A 14,239-nucleotide genomic window follows, 5' to 3' on the forward strand; every position below is an offset into this window, starting at 1 on the left:
ACCCAGTAAAATCTTACAAGTGGGGTTTGGAAGGGTAGAGTGTACGCAAACCTTACCTCTACCCCGGAGGGGCAGAGAGGCTGTTTTCAAAAGACCCTCAGCTCAAGAATAAGAAAATAAACAACAGACAATTGAAGTGTAATATGACGAGTACAAATATGTACAGTGACTAGGAAGTATGAGCTAATCTGTTGAACTTCCCAACTCCACTGATGTTATGAACCATTTACGTTTGCTGATACAATAGAACAGTCTAATCCAACCATCTATTACTAATAACTTAGGGAGTAGTTAGTGTAATTCAGATTGTTAAAACTTTTCATCTCAATGACCGAAACTCCATGAGATTTTCTTGTTAAGCTTACATGTACATAATGGTACCAAAAGAAACCGAAATTTAACTTTCTTCCAGTGAAATTTGGTAATTAGCAGAATAAATTGGTTGCTAGAAGAACTTAACGGACAAGAATTTCAAGATAAAAGAAAGTTCACAAATATGCAACCTCGCTAGAGATGCTTATGCTTTAATTACAAGCAGCTACACTACCAAACAATCAAAGAAAAACAACTGCGTGGACCATTCCAAACAAGCAAACATACATCAGTCCTTGGATCATCCCAAAAAGTAGAAGGGTTTCTTGTTAGAAGTTTCCACTGAACAACTTAACTGTATATCAAACTAATTTAGTTCATTGGAGGATTCCAAAAGGGTGTTATCTGCTATTCAGATAAACTATTGTGTAGCTTGTTTTCTACCTGCCATGATCACCATCAACAATAAAACGTTTGTCGCCTATACAACTAAAAACTGTTATGACGAACAATGTACATGATAATCCTTCATCAGCCTGGAACTTATGGGGTGACTTTCGGTAGCAATGAGCCATTGAGAAAACATAAAAGGCAAAGTCAACCAACTAATCTTTATTCTTCAAGTGCTGCAATCTCATACCTAACTTCTTCCAAATGTTCATTTATTGTTGTTACTGCACCTTGAACACCTTGAATAGCGTCCTTGAGAGCATTATCAAATTCTGCATCAGCTTCTGCTTCTTCAGTGCCTGATGCTTCCGTTATCTTCTGGATGTGCACGCATTCATGTACAGTTGGCTTACTGTATCTACAATTTTCATGACTAACCAGACGCTCTGAGGGACGGCCAGCTTTTTTCAAGACTTGTATTGTGGCGGTCTGCCAGACAAATTGTGAGAAAACATCAAGCAAAATCATATGAAAGCAATGGAATCTTGTCTGATATCGCAACTACTCAGACAAAATCCGCGTCAGCAATCCAACAAACATTGAAAATTTGGACTAATTATAGAAATTAGGATAAATAGGAAAATAAAAGTTAATCCTGGGAAGATATTTTGAGCAAGGATACTGGAGAGGTCAAATTATTACTCACTTTGTTCCATTTTATACAGCATTAATCCCTTTTTAGTTCGCTCTTAAGAGATTGATACCTTTCTACATTTAGAAAACACTTAATTATTACATTTCCATCTTTCTCCCTAATGACATGGTCTTATCAGAAGGGACAAGGTCTATACTAATGCTACTTTTCGTATGTCTTATACATTTAGTTTACAACAATGTTGTCAAAGGCAAAAAGCTCTAAAACGCGCTCTAGGTCAATTGGGGCTTTAAGCGCAAAGCGCGATTTAAGTGGGGCTTTAGTTAAAAAAGGCGCAATGCAAGAAAAAAATAAAAATATATATGTAATTCAAGAGAAAAGTAACAAATTCATTCATATTGTTTTCCTTAACAACTAATACACTTATTTGCCGATTATATTCGTAGTCTAGCATTGCTCCATTCAAGACAGAACTCATGAGCAATAAGGGGCACGTCTTGGTGCCTTGCTTAAACTGAAGTGCAACTTAAGTGACGCAAAGTGCCCTCCCTGAGCTTTAGGGCTTAAGCGTGCCTTAAATGAGCCTTTGACAACACTGATTTACAAGTCGGTATTTCTTTCTTAAAGTCATATCCTGTCAAACACCGCAAATAAAATGAAAGAGAGGAGTTCATAGAAGTCTAAAATATATGTGCATTACCATCATTACGTCCTTAATAACACATCAAATTATCATCGTTATTATGTGTATTAGTTGAAGCTGCCATTAGTTTTGGCTACATATTTCCAACTTTCTTTTCTGGAAAACTTGGTGAAATATTTGTCCGTCTGGTCAGAGCTAGGATACTAAAAACTGATAAACAAATCTGATCCCTGCAACTGGTACATCAGCATAGTGCGTATCACCTAGCATTTTAAATTTTGGGTGTTAAGACCACCATGTTCTTAAAATGCAATCTTATGTATTAAGTAATTTCTTTCCTTTATTGGTGATTTGGAAGTCATACCTAATGCATAACCTCAATGGTCAAACAAAACTAGAAGCGTAAATTATGAAGAAGTTGCCGACAAAATACCAGTGCAATCCTGAAAATATTTTATGGAAATTTGTTGATGCAGAGCATCTATAAGAAGAGAAAGCTCTCATTCAAGTTTGTGGCGTAATTCCACAGCTATGATTACAGATATAGCACTTTTTATTTAATTCAGTATTTGATTACAGGTGGGTGTGGCCCCCATGGAGGACAAGATGCGGGAAGTAAGACTCAGATGGTTTGGGCACATTCAGAGGAGGAGCACTGATGCACCGGTGAGGAGGTGTGAGCGACTGGCTGTAGTGGGCACGCGGAGAGGTAGAGGGAAGACCTAAGAAGTATTGGGGAGAGGTGATCAGACAGGACATGGCGCGACTTAGGATTACTGAGGACATGACCCTTGATAGGGAATTATGGAGGTCGAGCATTAAGGTTGTAGGTTAGGGGAGAGTGTGAATATTTCTACAGCACAAGTGAGAGAGACTATCTAGTTAGGAGTTAGACTAGGAATGTCAGTGGTCGTCTATTGATGCAGGGCTTTACCTTCTAGTTGTACTATACCAGCCATCTATTTCGTATTTCGTATTTCGTATCCTGTATTTCATATTTCGTATCTCTTATATATTGTTGTTATTTTTATTACGCATTTTTATGGTACTAATATATCATCTCCTATTGCTTTTTTGAGCCGAGGGTCTCCTGGAAACAGCCTCTCTACCCTTCGGGGTAGGGGTAAGGTCTGCGTACATATTACCCTCCCCAGACCCCACTTGTGGGATTATACTGGGTCGTTGTTGTTGTTGTTGTTGTTGTATTACAGTTACAGCACTTAAACAGTCTGAAATTATTTCGAAGATAAAAGAAACTAGCACATCTAATGTTTTGTGTTATTTTCCAAACTAAATCACAGTTACATGCTCTCAAGCTCATCTTTAGTAGATAGTCCACAAAAATTCACTTCCAAACTGTCTCGTTGAGGACAAAATTCTGATGTGAGTTTAAGCATGAAGAACATCAGAAATGTACATACAAGTTTTGGGATTGAGGGAATTGTAAAGTCATTTCTCAGGATCCTGATAGGAAGCTATGTAAGAAAGGTAAACAATATAAGGCCAACGAATGAAGTTGATAAAATTAAGTTGAAGTTGCAGCATAGAAGCTTAGTGTGGACCGCATTTACAGATTGGGAGTCATGTCACGAATGAGATTTGAATTGAATGAGGTACTTTGATATTCTTTATAAAACATAAAGTAAGTCATCAAGCAAAATCACACAAGAAAAGGATCTTAAAAGAAATCCTTCATACTATTATGGAACCTTTTCAGATGACATAAATACTGAAGTGCACACATTACACAAAGGAAAAAACAGAATAATGAAGTTTCACCATTACTCTTTTATCAGCGTGAGTTTATTGAAAAGGAAAAAAACAGAATAATGAAGTTTCACCATTACTCTTTTATTAGCATGAGTTTATTGACACCTTTATGCATAACGAGTATAGAAAACCCCAAGAATATTCAAACCATATTCTGTCCATTAACCAGAATAGCCAGAATCTGTTCAATAAATAACCCCTTATTGCAATGTTTACTCCATTTATCACTATCTCCCTGCAAACTTCAGCCTATATCAATCATTAAGGCCTTTGCCTTACCATCATCCAATCGCAAAGGTAAGCACTCTTACGACAATTTGTTTCACACAGATCCTCGAACAACAATTTGATTAAAAATGGAGTACTCTACAGCTGCTTTCAACAATCAAATTCCAAATTTTGTAGATGATCGTAAGCTCCTTATCTTCATCACTTTTTTACATGAATAGATTATTAACAAGTCCAATAATGTTATGACTAACAACACTCAGATGGGCCAGTCTTTCTCATTTCAAACAAATGCTTTAAAAATATGGAAAATAATCTCACTGGTCATGAAACCTAAACAAGCTAGTCCAACCAAAAAAGGCAACAAACGGAACAACACAAACATAAAGAAAATTGAGGGTTAAGCCAAGCACGGCTCAGAAATAATCAAGATTAGGACATGTAACCCCTTTGAGCATTGAGCATGTAAATAGAAAAGTTGTATGTTTTAACTACAACATACAAGGTCATCCTGAGTGAGAATCTTACGATTTGATTATGGACTTAGAGATCAGGTGGACGAGGAAGAAGAGGGCTATGTCCGGTATACCTAAGGTCAGGTGGGGTGCATTGACTAAGGACAAGGCCCAGGAGTTGGGGGGGAAGTCACTGGCTATGGGGCCTGGAGCAGCAGGGACACGAGTTGTATGTGGTCTATCACAGCAAAATGTATTGAGAGGCGGCAAGAGAGGTGTTATGGGTCTCAAAGGGTTTTTCTGGTGTCCATAAAGGGGATTGGTGGTGGAACGAAGAAGTTTAAGGGAAAATGGAAGCCAAGAAAGCGGCATATTTGAAGCTAGTAGAGAGTATAGACGAGGGGCAGAAGAGTGCTAACAGGGAGGGATATAAGAAGGCTAGGAAGGGGCAAAGTTGGCGGTTACTGCGGCTAAGACCGCGACGTTTAGTCGTTTATACGAAGAAATTGGGGATAAAGGCGGGGACAAGAAGTTGTACAGGCTAGCGACGACGAGGGAGCGAAAGGCCCGAGATCTGGACCAAGTGAGATGCATAAAGACGAGGAGGGAAGAGTTTTATTGGAGGGGAGCACTGATTAGGCAGCGATGGTGGTCTTACTTCCATAAACTCTTGAATGAAGAGGGAGATAGGGGCATTGTGCTGGGGGAGTTGGAGTAGTCGGAGTGGCAACGAGATTTTGGGTACTGTAGACGCATACGAGTGGGGGAGGTTGTAGGGGCAATGTGCAGGATGAGTAGGGGTAGAGCGACTGGGCCAGACGAGATCCCGGTGGAATTCTGGAAGAGCATGGGTAAGGAGGGCTTGAAATGGCTTGCTAGGTTGTTTAACGTCATTTATAGGACAAAGAAGATGCCCGAAGGGTGGAGGCGGAGTACGATGATCCTGTTGTACAAGAACAAGGGGGATGTCCAAAACTACAACAACTATAGGGGTATCAAGTTGTTAAGCCATACAATGAAAGTGTGGGTAAGGGTGATTGAAGGGAGGTTGAGGAGGTGTGTGTCCATTTCTAAGAACCAGTTTGGTTTCATACAGGGACGGTCGACTACTGAGGCCATTCACATTGTGAGGAGGTTGGTGGAGCAGTATAGGGCTGCGAAGAAGTATTCATTGACCTGGAAAAAGCCTATGACAAAGTCCCGATAGAGGTTCTATGGAGATGTTTGGAGGCTGGATGAGTGCCTGTAGCATATATTAGAGTAATTCAGGACATGCATGATGGAGCTAAGACACGGGTTAGGACAGGAGGAGACTCTGACTACTTTCTGGTTGAGATGGGGTTGCATAAGGGATCAACACTTAGCCCGTTTTTGTTTTCCTTAGCGATGGATTCTTTGACGCGTCACATTCAAAGGGAGGTGCCTTGGTGCTTGTTATTTGCGGATGACATAGTCCCGATTGATGAGACGCGAGGTGGCGTTAACGAGAGGCTAGAGGTCTGGAGACATACTCTGGAGTCTAAGGGTTTCAAATTGAGCAAGATAGAATACTTAGAGTGCAAGTTCAACGGTGTTACCTAGGAGGCGGACGGGGATGTGAGAGTCGATACGCAAGTAATTCCCAGGAGAGAGGTTTCAAGTATCTGAGATCTATAATTCAGAAGGATGGGGAGATAGATGAGGATGTCACACACCGTATAGGAGCAGGGTGGATGAAGTGGAGGCTCGCTTCCGGTGTCTTGTGTGATAAGAATGTGTCGTTGAGACTTAAGGGTAAGTTCTACAAGGTAGTGGTTAGACCGACTATGTTGTATGGGGCAGAGTATTGGCTAGTCAAAAACTCCCATGTCCAGCAGATAAAAATAGCGGAAATGAGGATGTTGAGATGGATGTGTGGGCATACTAGTTGGATAGAATTAGGAATGAAGTTATTCGGGACAAGGTGGGAGTGGCCCCTGTGGAGACAAAGATGCGTGAGGCAAGGTTGAGATGGTTCGGGCATGTTAAGAGGAGAAGCACAGATGCCCCAGTCAAGAGATGTGAGAGGTTGCCCTTGGGAGGTGAGAGGAGGGATAGAGGTAGGTCAAAGAAGTCTTGGGGAGAGGTGATCAGGCGCGACATGGCGCAGCTTGAGCTAACCGAGGACATGACCCTAGATAGAAGGGTGTGGAGGTTGAAGACTAGGGTAGAAGGTTAGTAGGTAGTCGTGTGTTTCCCTTTGTCTTCTCTAGTTCGATAGTATTAGTGCTGGTAAGGTACCCTTTTTTCCTTAGTTTGCTATATTCGCATGTCTTGTTCCGTTATTACTTGCCATCGGTAATTCCGTAGTTTGCTAGCAGTACTTCGTTCATATTCACGTTTGCTGCCTTGAATTTAGTTTTCTAAATATATTATCTTGCTATTACTTGCTATCGTTACCCCTTTCATATTCCCTGTTTCTATCTTCGATTTAGTTTTCTAATTATTTGTCTTGTTATTACTTGCTATCAGGGCTTCTTTCACCTTCTTTAGCCGAGGGTCTATCGGAAACAGTCTTTCTGCCCTTCCAAGGTAGGGGTAAGGCTGCGTACATCCTATCCTCACCAGACCCCACTTGTGGGATTATACTGGGTGGTGGTTGTTGTTGTATATTTTAACTACATTAAGAAGAGCCACTGATGGCAGAAACAAAAAATTCCACAGAACAAAAACTAATGCACAGCTAATATATATAATAACTAACTGCAAATTCAGTGACAGAGAATTACCAGTTGCAGCTTGATCTTTTCTTGATTTTGAACAGATCTCAGAAGGTGAGCCAGATCCTCGCGGAAGCAATGGGGAGTTAGAAACTGAGACTCCATTTCAAGGACCTGAAGTGCTGAAGATGCTTAGAAATTGAAATTGTTCAGAGCTACAAGCCAAACCACAGTTGCAAACAGCAGAATGTAGGATTAAAACACCACTGATAGAGTTGGGGCATAGTGAATGATGATAGTGAAGGGATCATAATAGTGTATTAAGGGGCTTGTGGATGGGATGGATAAACTTTATCTCATGTTTGGTTATGCATTATCTGTAGGATGGTAGCTGAGATTGCTTACTTCTCAACACTTGTAATTTCAGTCTTTGTGTAATTATTATACATACTAAGTACATTTATAAATATTACTTGGGAGTGGCAGGGCTTGGTGCAGGTCAACGGGAGGGAAAGGGTCAAAGATGGACTTTTCATCCCTATCTGGAAGGAGATAAGCAGGTATAAATTAAGGAGGGTTTTCTCATAGGCAGGATTACAGTGTGAGTGAATTGTTATTCCGTAGAAAAAGATGGGATTAAAATTCTACCTCTTAATCCTCTCCCCCGCTCCCTTAAAACAAACCAGAAGCTAGACTAATATCTGCATGATGCATCAGCATACTAACCTGTTTTGAACAATCACCAAATTCAACAGTGATCTCACTGCATAGCTTTTGGTAAGTTGATTCTACTCCCGAAACCATAAAATCTTCGAAACCTCTGTCAGTTAAAGGGCATGAATAGACCATTTAGAACTGCAACACATCCATATTAAAAGATAAAAGAAAGATGATACATCTTTACGCTCTAAAAGGAAAACACAAACCTCAAGCCGTAGCAATCAAATTTGATATAAGAAAAAGTTATTGCTATGATAATCAGATCATATTGGCTTTCTGCCCATAGATGGTGTAAGATAGGAATGAGAAACAGATATGCTTATATATAGCTAAAACATCAAAATTCAGTAATGAATATTCTAAAGCTTAAATGCCAGCCAACTACCAGTCTCCCTCATCTTCCATGCTTGTTCTCTTACCTCCTCTTTTTCTTTTAAGTTTTTTCAGGGTGAGGATACAGTGGTTTCCAAGACATCACTGGAAGTTGGCAAAACAAAAAGACCTTTATTCTAATAAGCAAATATTTGTTTTCATTTAACACACAGGAACCAAGGAGGTGCTACATGATTTGTAAACAAAAGAACTTACAACTCCAAAGAGCTCAAACAGTCCATATAATAATCTTTGCCATTCACATCTCTATGGATATAGCCAAAAATTAAAAACGTAACATCTTAGAACACTTAAATCTGTGTATGGTGTGCGAACTCCCTAGCACCTTTTATTTGCTTCCTTGAAAATAGGTAAGAGAGTCGTTTCCTAAAGTTTTGGTAAAAATTCCTTGGTCTTTCCCGGCATGATCCATGCAGTTCTATTATAACAGCAGAAATTCTGTAGCTATACAGACAACTTTGTATGTTCAGTAGAGTATCCGAGGACTCCAAACATTGCCTTTCTCTCTCTCGAGCATCAGATGTGCAGTGCAAGAAAAGGTGGTTAAAGATTCTTCACCTCTTCACACACGTACTCCCTCCGGTCCATAATAAGTAACTATTTGGCCTTTTTATTGGTTCAAAATAAGTGTCATTTTTACATAATCCAGAATGAATTAACTTTAGTTGTTTAAATTTGCCCTTATTTACATATCCCAATGTGTCAAGCTAACAATATGCAAATTTTAATTAAGGGTAATTTAGTCATGATACTTATTTTTTTCTAGGAGTTAGTATTTTCTTAAGGGGTGTGGCAAAGGCCAAAAAATCACTTATTGTGGACCATAGGGAGTAACATCTAGTTCAATAGTAGTCTGGTCCTCTTCTGATGGTTTGTCTAGAGTTAATATAAAGAAGAACACTTTGGCACTGGAAATAGAAATATTTCTTATCAGTGAATTCATGATCCAAGCCTTCTCAGCAAAATCCAAACCTTTCTTCAAATAAGAGAAGCAACCAGTGGACTAGGTCATAAGAGAGTCAATGTCACAACATGCGAGCAATGGAAGAGTACACAGCTCAATGTTTTTGACAAGGAGTACACAGCTCTATATTTTAACTTGAAACTGGCGCAACCTCCGCTCCACACCATTCTTGTCAAAATGAAATCCAGGTTTACACTTCTGATATAAATATGGCAGCAGGAGCAGTGATCAACGGAAGCACCAGGGTATTAGATATGAATCCATCTTTGTCAAGGACAATTAAAACAACAGATATCAGGGTATTACATTTGGAGGTAAATCTCCTATTTAGTGGGAATGCATAAACTTCGAAAGCGGTATAAACTCCTCCACGGTAGCTATACCTGTATGACAGTCAAAACTGACTCGGAACTGGGATGTTCTAATCCCTGAAGGTTTACATTTTTCTTTTGTGCGGGGGAGGGGGAGAACAGGGAACGCCGGTCTATTTTGAGGATGCATATGATAATCCAAATGTTATTTTCGGCAGGAATGAGGAGACAATACCATTTGGTGCTCCTTATTAGCAGGGTGCGGCAAAGAACTCACTCAAATTGCCTGATGGACCTTCTCGACAAATGTGGGTTGGGGGAAGAGGGAGGGGGGTTCCACCTTCTTCTATTTCTACATCTAGGATGTAGGACTTGTATCATGGATGCTAATAGAAATTCAACCATTATAGCAAGGAAAAGTTCAATTCAGAGGGAGAAGAGGAGGCATTTAGATCAGAAACATCTTGCGTTCGTGCAAGTTTGTTTGGGTCTTCAAAGGAGTTGAGCAATGCAATGTCAAAGTCCAGGAAAAAGGAGGACGATAAGGAAGTATATAAGAATTTCATAAGCAGCATGGTGCCATCCTTGGTCCTAATATTCCATAAAATTGATATTGAGGAGATGTTAGTATTAACCAAGCTAGAGCATATTTTTGGAAACTCGACATGAGAGTAAATGGTAGAACTGAGTACAACAACAATTACTATCAATTTTTTTTTTTTGGATGAACAACAATTACTATTACTACGCCTCAGTCCCAAATAATGGTGGCAAAATGGGTTAAAAAACAGTTATCCATCCATATTCTCCATTAAATATAGGTTGAATAATGAACTTTTTAAAAATGGGTCAAACATGAATAAGATCCATATTATGCACTTAAAAAATGGATAACCAATGAGTTTAATTTTTACATTTGTAAAAACTCAAATTGGGGGTTCCTCAAGTTCGGGAGACTAGAAATTCTCCCAAAAGTGATCATATTCAAGAAGCAATGGATAATATGGATATCCATATTATCCGCCGGTTAACCCATTTTCTATTCGTATTAAATATGGGTTGGGTCGGATATTTTGTCCGTTTTTGCATTATGCATTTTTGACCCACCTATATCCGACCCGATCCGCCTATTTGCTACCCCTAGTCGCAAACAAGTTGGATCGGCTATATGAATTCTCACTTCTTCATGTAAGTTCAACTCAAGTCATCATCATACTAAACAAAATGAAAGTAAAAAAGTATGTTAATATATATAATATGAATAATAATATTAGAAGTTCTTTAACAAGACAAACTTATTTTCAACTAGTAGGTATCACCATATGGAGCCTTTCTAAAACTGTGCCATGTCTTTAGTTATGTATGCAATGATTTCAAGAATGTGTAGGTCTTTTGAGATAATTTTCTTCTATGTGATTTTAAATCTACCCAACAACAACACACCTAGTATAATCCCACAAGTAAGGTCTGGTGATAACTTCACTCACAATAGTCTTCACACCTAGATGCATCTGTTGGTCAATGCAGAACCCAGTATAATCCCACAAGTAAGGTCTGGTGATAACTTCACTCACCATAGTCTTCACACCTAGATGCATCTGTTGGTCAATGCAGAACATGACTAAACCATCTCAAGCAACCTTCTCTTATTTAGAACTCAATGCATGCTACTTGCACCTTCTGGTGGATGTGATTATTTATAGTCTTATCCAATATTGTATAATTTTTTTTTTTTTTGATAATCGTGGTATACATGCCAACTTGCACACACCTCGACTAATTTCACAGGATAATTGGCACCTCCCACCAGCAACAGGTACCAAGTAACTCTATCCACCAAGGCTTAGAAAGATGGGAAAAAATCACCTATCTAATATTGTACAATCGCATAGCTATTTTAGCATCCGCAACTCTGCAACACTCATGTTGTAGATGTGGACATGTTCGTCTTATAACTGTTCTACGGAACTTACCTTTCACTTTGGTAGTCATCCTTCTATCACATAACAACCTGGTAGCACTTATTCATTTTAATCATCAGGTTTAATTCTATTAGTAACATCTTGATTTATTATTCCATTCTCTTGAAACAACGAGCCTAGATATCTAAATCATTTGCATTTAGCACCGGAACCCCATCTGGTCTCACCTCAACTTCGCTCTTCTCACCCTGACTAAACTTACCGTTCATGTACTCAGTCTTACTTCTACTTATCCTAACCCTTACTCTTTAGGTGCTTCTCCATAATTCAAATTTTTGGTTGACACCATTTGCTGGTTTTGTCAATTAATAAAATATCATAAGCAAATGTCATTACACCATGTTGTATTATCTTAGTTAGCTCATCCATAACTAGGATAAACAAATAGGGGCTCAATGTTGATCCCTGGTGTAGACACCCTGTTACGTAAAACTTCTTTGTATCTTCTCACGCTAGTGAAGACTCCTTCATACATGTCCTTTATGGCATTTATATATTTTATATGAATTTCTATCATATATTTTCTCTAGGAATAATAACAAGGACATTTCGTGGTACTCTATCATATATTTTCTCTAGGTCAGTGAACTGGATACAAATGAAAAAATAGAATAAAAGCTTTCCTCTTTTAGGAATAATAACAAGGACGACATGTCTATCTTGAAGTCTATTTAGACTGACTTGATAACTAGAGCCAGTGCTACTCCCAAATGAAGGAAGGGGGTTAAGAGAGATAACAACCCAGCTAAAATTTAGGTAGGTAAACATCTAGTACCTTGAAGATCATAAGATGGAACTAAGTTGAGTATGCATTCACAACACACTTGCAGGCCCTTTCCCTTTGCCCTTAATTATTAGCTTAATTAATTTATCCTTTTTGGAGGAAACGATTTCATCATTCTTATATAAGTTTGGCATACCAGAAGGAAAGGCATATCTTGAAACAATAATACTTCTAAAACCAACAGAAAAATAGATAGGGTATAATTTTGTAGCAGAAACAAACAGATATTATAGAACTAGCTGAAAGAATCAATGTATTAGGTATTTCTTAATTACCTTTTGAGCCTGGCATAAGCTTGGGCTCTGCGTTGCTGCACAGCCAGAAATCTTCGAAGCAATTCGACGATTTTGAAAGAATCGTTCTCTGGACAATTGTCTGCTTCCTCCTCCATGCTCATCCTCTCCGTAATAACTACCTTCTTCTCAAATTCTTCCACCGTGCTCGGGTTCATTGCTCTCTGTACACTGATCTGCTTTCGTATAAACAAGGTTGAAGCAAATATAGGCCCAACTATTCAAATGGGCTGGTAATTTTTGGACGAATTTGCTTAAATAGCCGCATACCCAAGCGTTTAAACTCAAATTAATTGGTGGGTATATATATATATAAAATATGTAAAATCATATATAAATACTGTATAATTTATTTATACTAGCTAAAAAAAATAAACAGTAAATTCGACTGACTATTTATGTAAACACCCTAATTTTTATTGCATGAAATTATACTCGATAATTTTGAAAATAGATGGTCTTTATTTTGACCTCCGCTTGCTCTGGATAAACCTTTAAAGTCAAAAACCTAAAGTATTTTTAGGGGGCATATAGGGTTATAGTAACACTGAAGTATGATATATGTGCAAATCAGCCTCTTTGCTGCATCTCTCTTACTATGGACCTGCGAAATGTTAGATGGCCCAAACACTTTAGCTCTGGCCCAATATCACTCTAGCTCCACTTGGGATTTTGATTGAAAGTATTCATATAGGAGTGCTAGTGCTAGTCTAGAGAATAACGTGAGTTAGATATGATATACCTCATCAATATTAGGTTATAATTGCAATTGCAGTATTATGAATTCGAACCACAATGGTTAGGGTGATTTGCACAGACAGGATCATTTGGCATCACCATTTAAATTAAGAAAAGTATTTGGATAATAACCCCGGCCAAAATTTGTGAAGCAAGCTCTTGCGGATTTTCCTTAACAGCAATTATAATGATCGCCAAAATTTCTAGCCAAATTTAGATGGTAGTCCAAAAAGGGTCCATCCAACATAAAAACCTGCAATTGTTAATAGCCATTCTCAGAAATACTATTTAGAGATTAGCCAGTATTTATTTTGTCCTGAAATTATAATTTAAAAATTTTAATTTCTGGACATTTTTATCGTGAAAAATTGACTTTCAGTCTGTATATAATTTGGGTGTTAAAAGAGCTTAATGGACTGGAGAGTCTATTCTTTCTTTTTTAAATCAAATAAATATAAAGGAAGTGCACAAATATGCTACCTCAGGAGAGTTGTTTATGCTCTTAATTATAGCCGCCACACTAGCAAACAACAAAGAAAAAAGGTTGTATATATGAACCATTTCAATATGCAAACATGCTGATATCCTTATAATAGTGTCATCCCAAAAAGTGGTTATAGAAAGGTTTCTTCTTAGAAGTTTCCAAGAAACAAATATATAAAATTTGTTCTTTTGAGGATTACTTATACTAATTCCAAATATGTTGTCTGCTAATCAAATAAACTTCCATATATATAGCTTGTTGCTATTTTTCTACTTCCACAAAGAACACGTAATATAATAAAAAAGACACGTTTATAGTAAAATAAGCCTTTGTTTTTTATTTGCATGCATATAATCTGAGGATTCAAGGAAAAATATCTTAACTTCTTCAAGGTGGAATCTTGATGTGGCTAGCATATAGACTAATTGTTTAATTTATG

The 14,239-nt window shown here is 38.2% G+C and overlaps 1 protein-coding gene across 1 annotated transcript; it reads right to left on the reverse strand.

Moving 5' to 3' along the window:
* Window positions 1–455: 455 nt before the first annotated feature.
* LOC104223842 (uncharacterized) lies at window positions 456–12,783 on the reverse strand. Its single transcript, XM_070160272.1, has 4 exons — window positions 12,561–12,783; window positions 7,858–7,951; window positions 7,201–7,305; window positions 456–1,191 (listed from the first exon to the last, which is right to left on the reverse strand). Exons 1-4 carry the CDS (start codon window positions 12,734–12,736, stop codon window positions 925–927), a joined length of 642 nt encoding a protein of 213 aa, XP_070016373.1. The 5' UTR covers window positions 12,737–12,783; the 3' UTR covers window positions 456–924.
* Window positions 12,784–14,239: the final 1,456 nt, after the last annotated feature.

This window comes from Nicotiana sylvestris, chromosome 10 (genome assembly GCF_000393655.2).
Source record: "Nicotiana sylvestris chromosome 10, ASM39365v2, whole genome shotgun sequence".
Lineage (NCBI taxonomy): Eukaryota > Viridiplantae > Streptophyta > Magnoliopsida > Solanales > Solanaceae > Nicotiana > Nicotiana sylvestris.

What these genes read in the sequence shown, in the direction of transcription:
- LOC104223842 (XM_070160272.1), bottom strand. Translation starts at nt 12,736, where the DNA reads ATGAACCCGAGCACGGTGGAAGAATTTGAGAAGAAGGTAGTTATTACG. An exon ending in TTGGTGATTGTTCAAAACAG is followed by an intron (nt 7,306 to 7,857) that starts GTTAGTATGCTG and finishes TCAGCACTTCAG; the next exon opens with GTCCTTGAAATGGAGTCTCA. An exon ending in AAAAGATCAAGCTGCAACTG is followed by an intron (nt 1,192 to 7,200) that starts GTAATTCTCTGT and finishes TTTGTCTGGCAG; the next exon opens with ACCGCCACAATACAAGTCTT.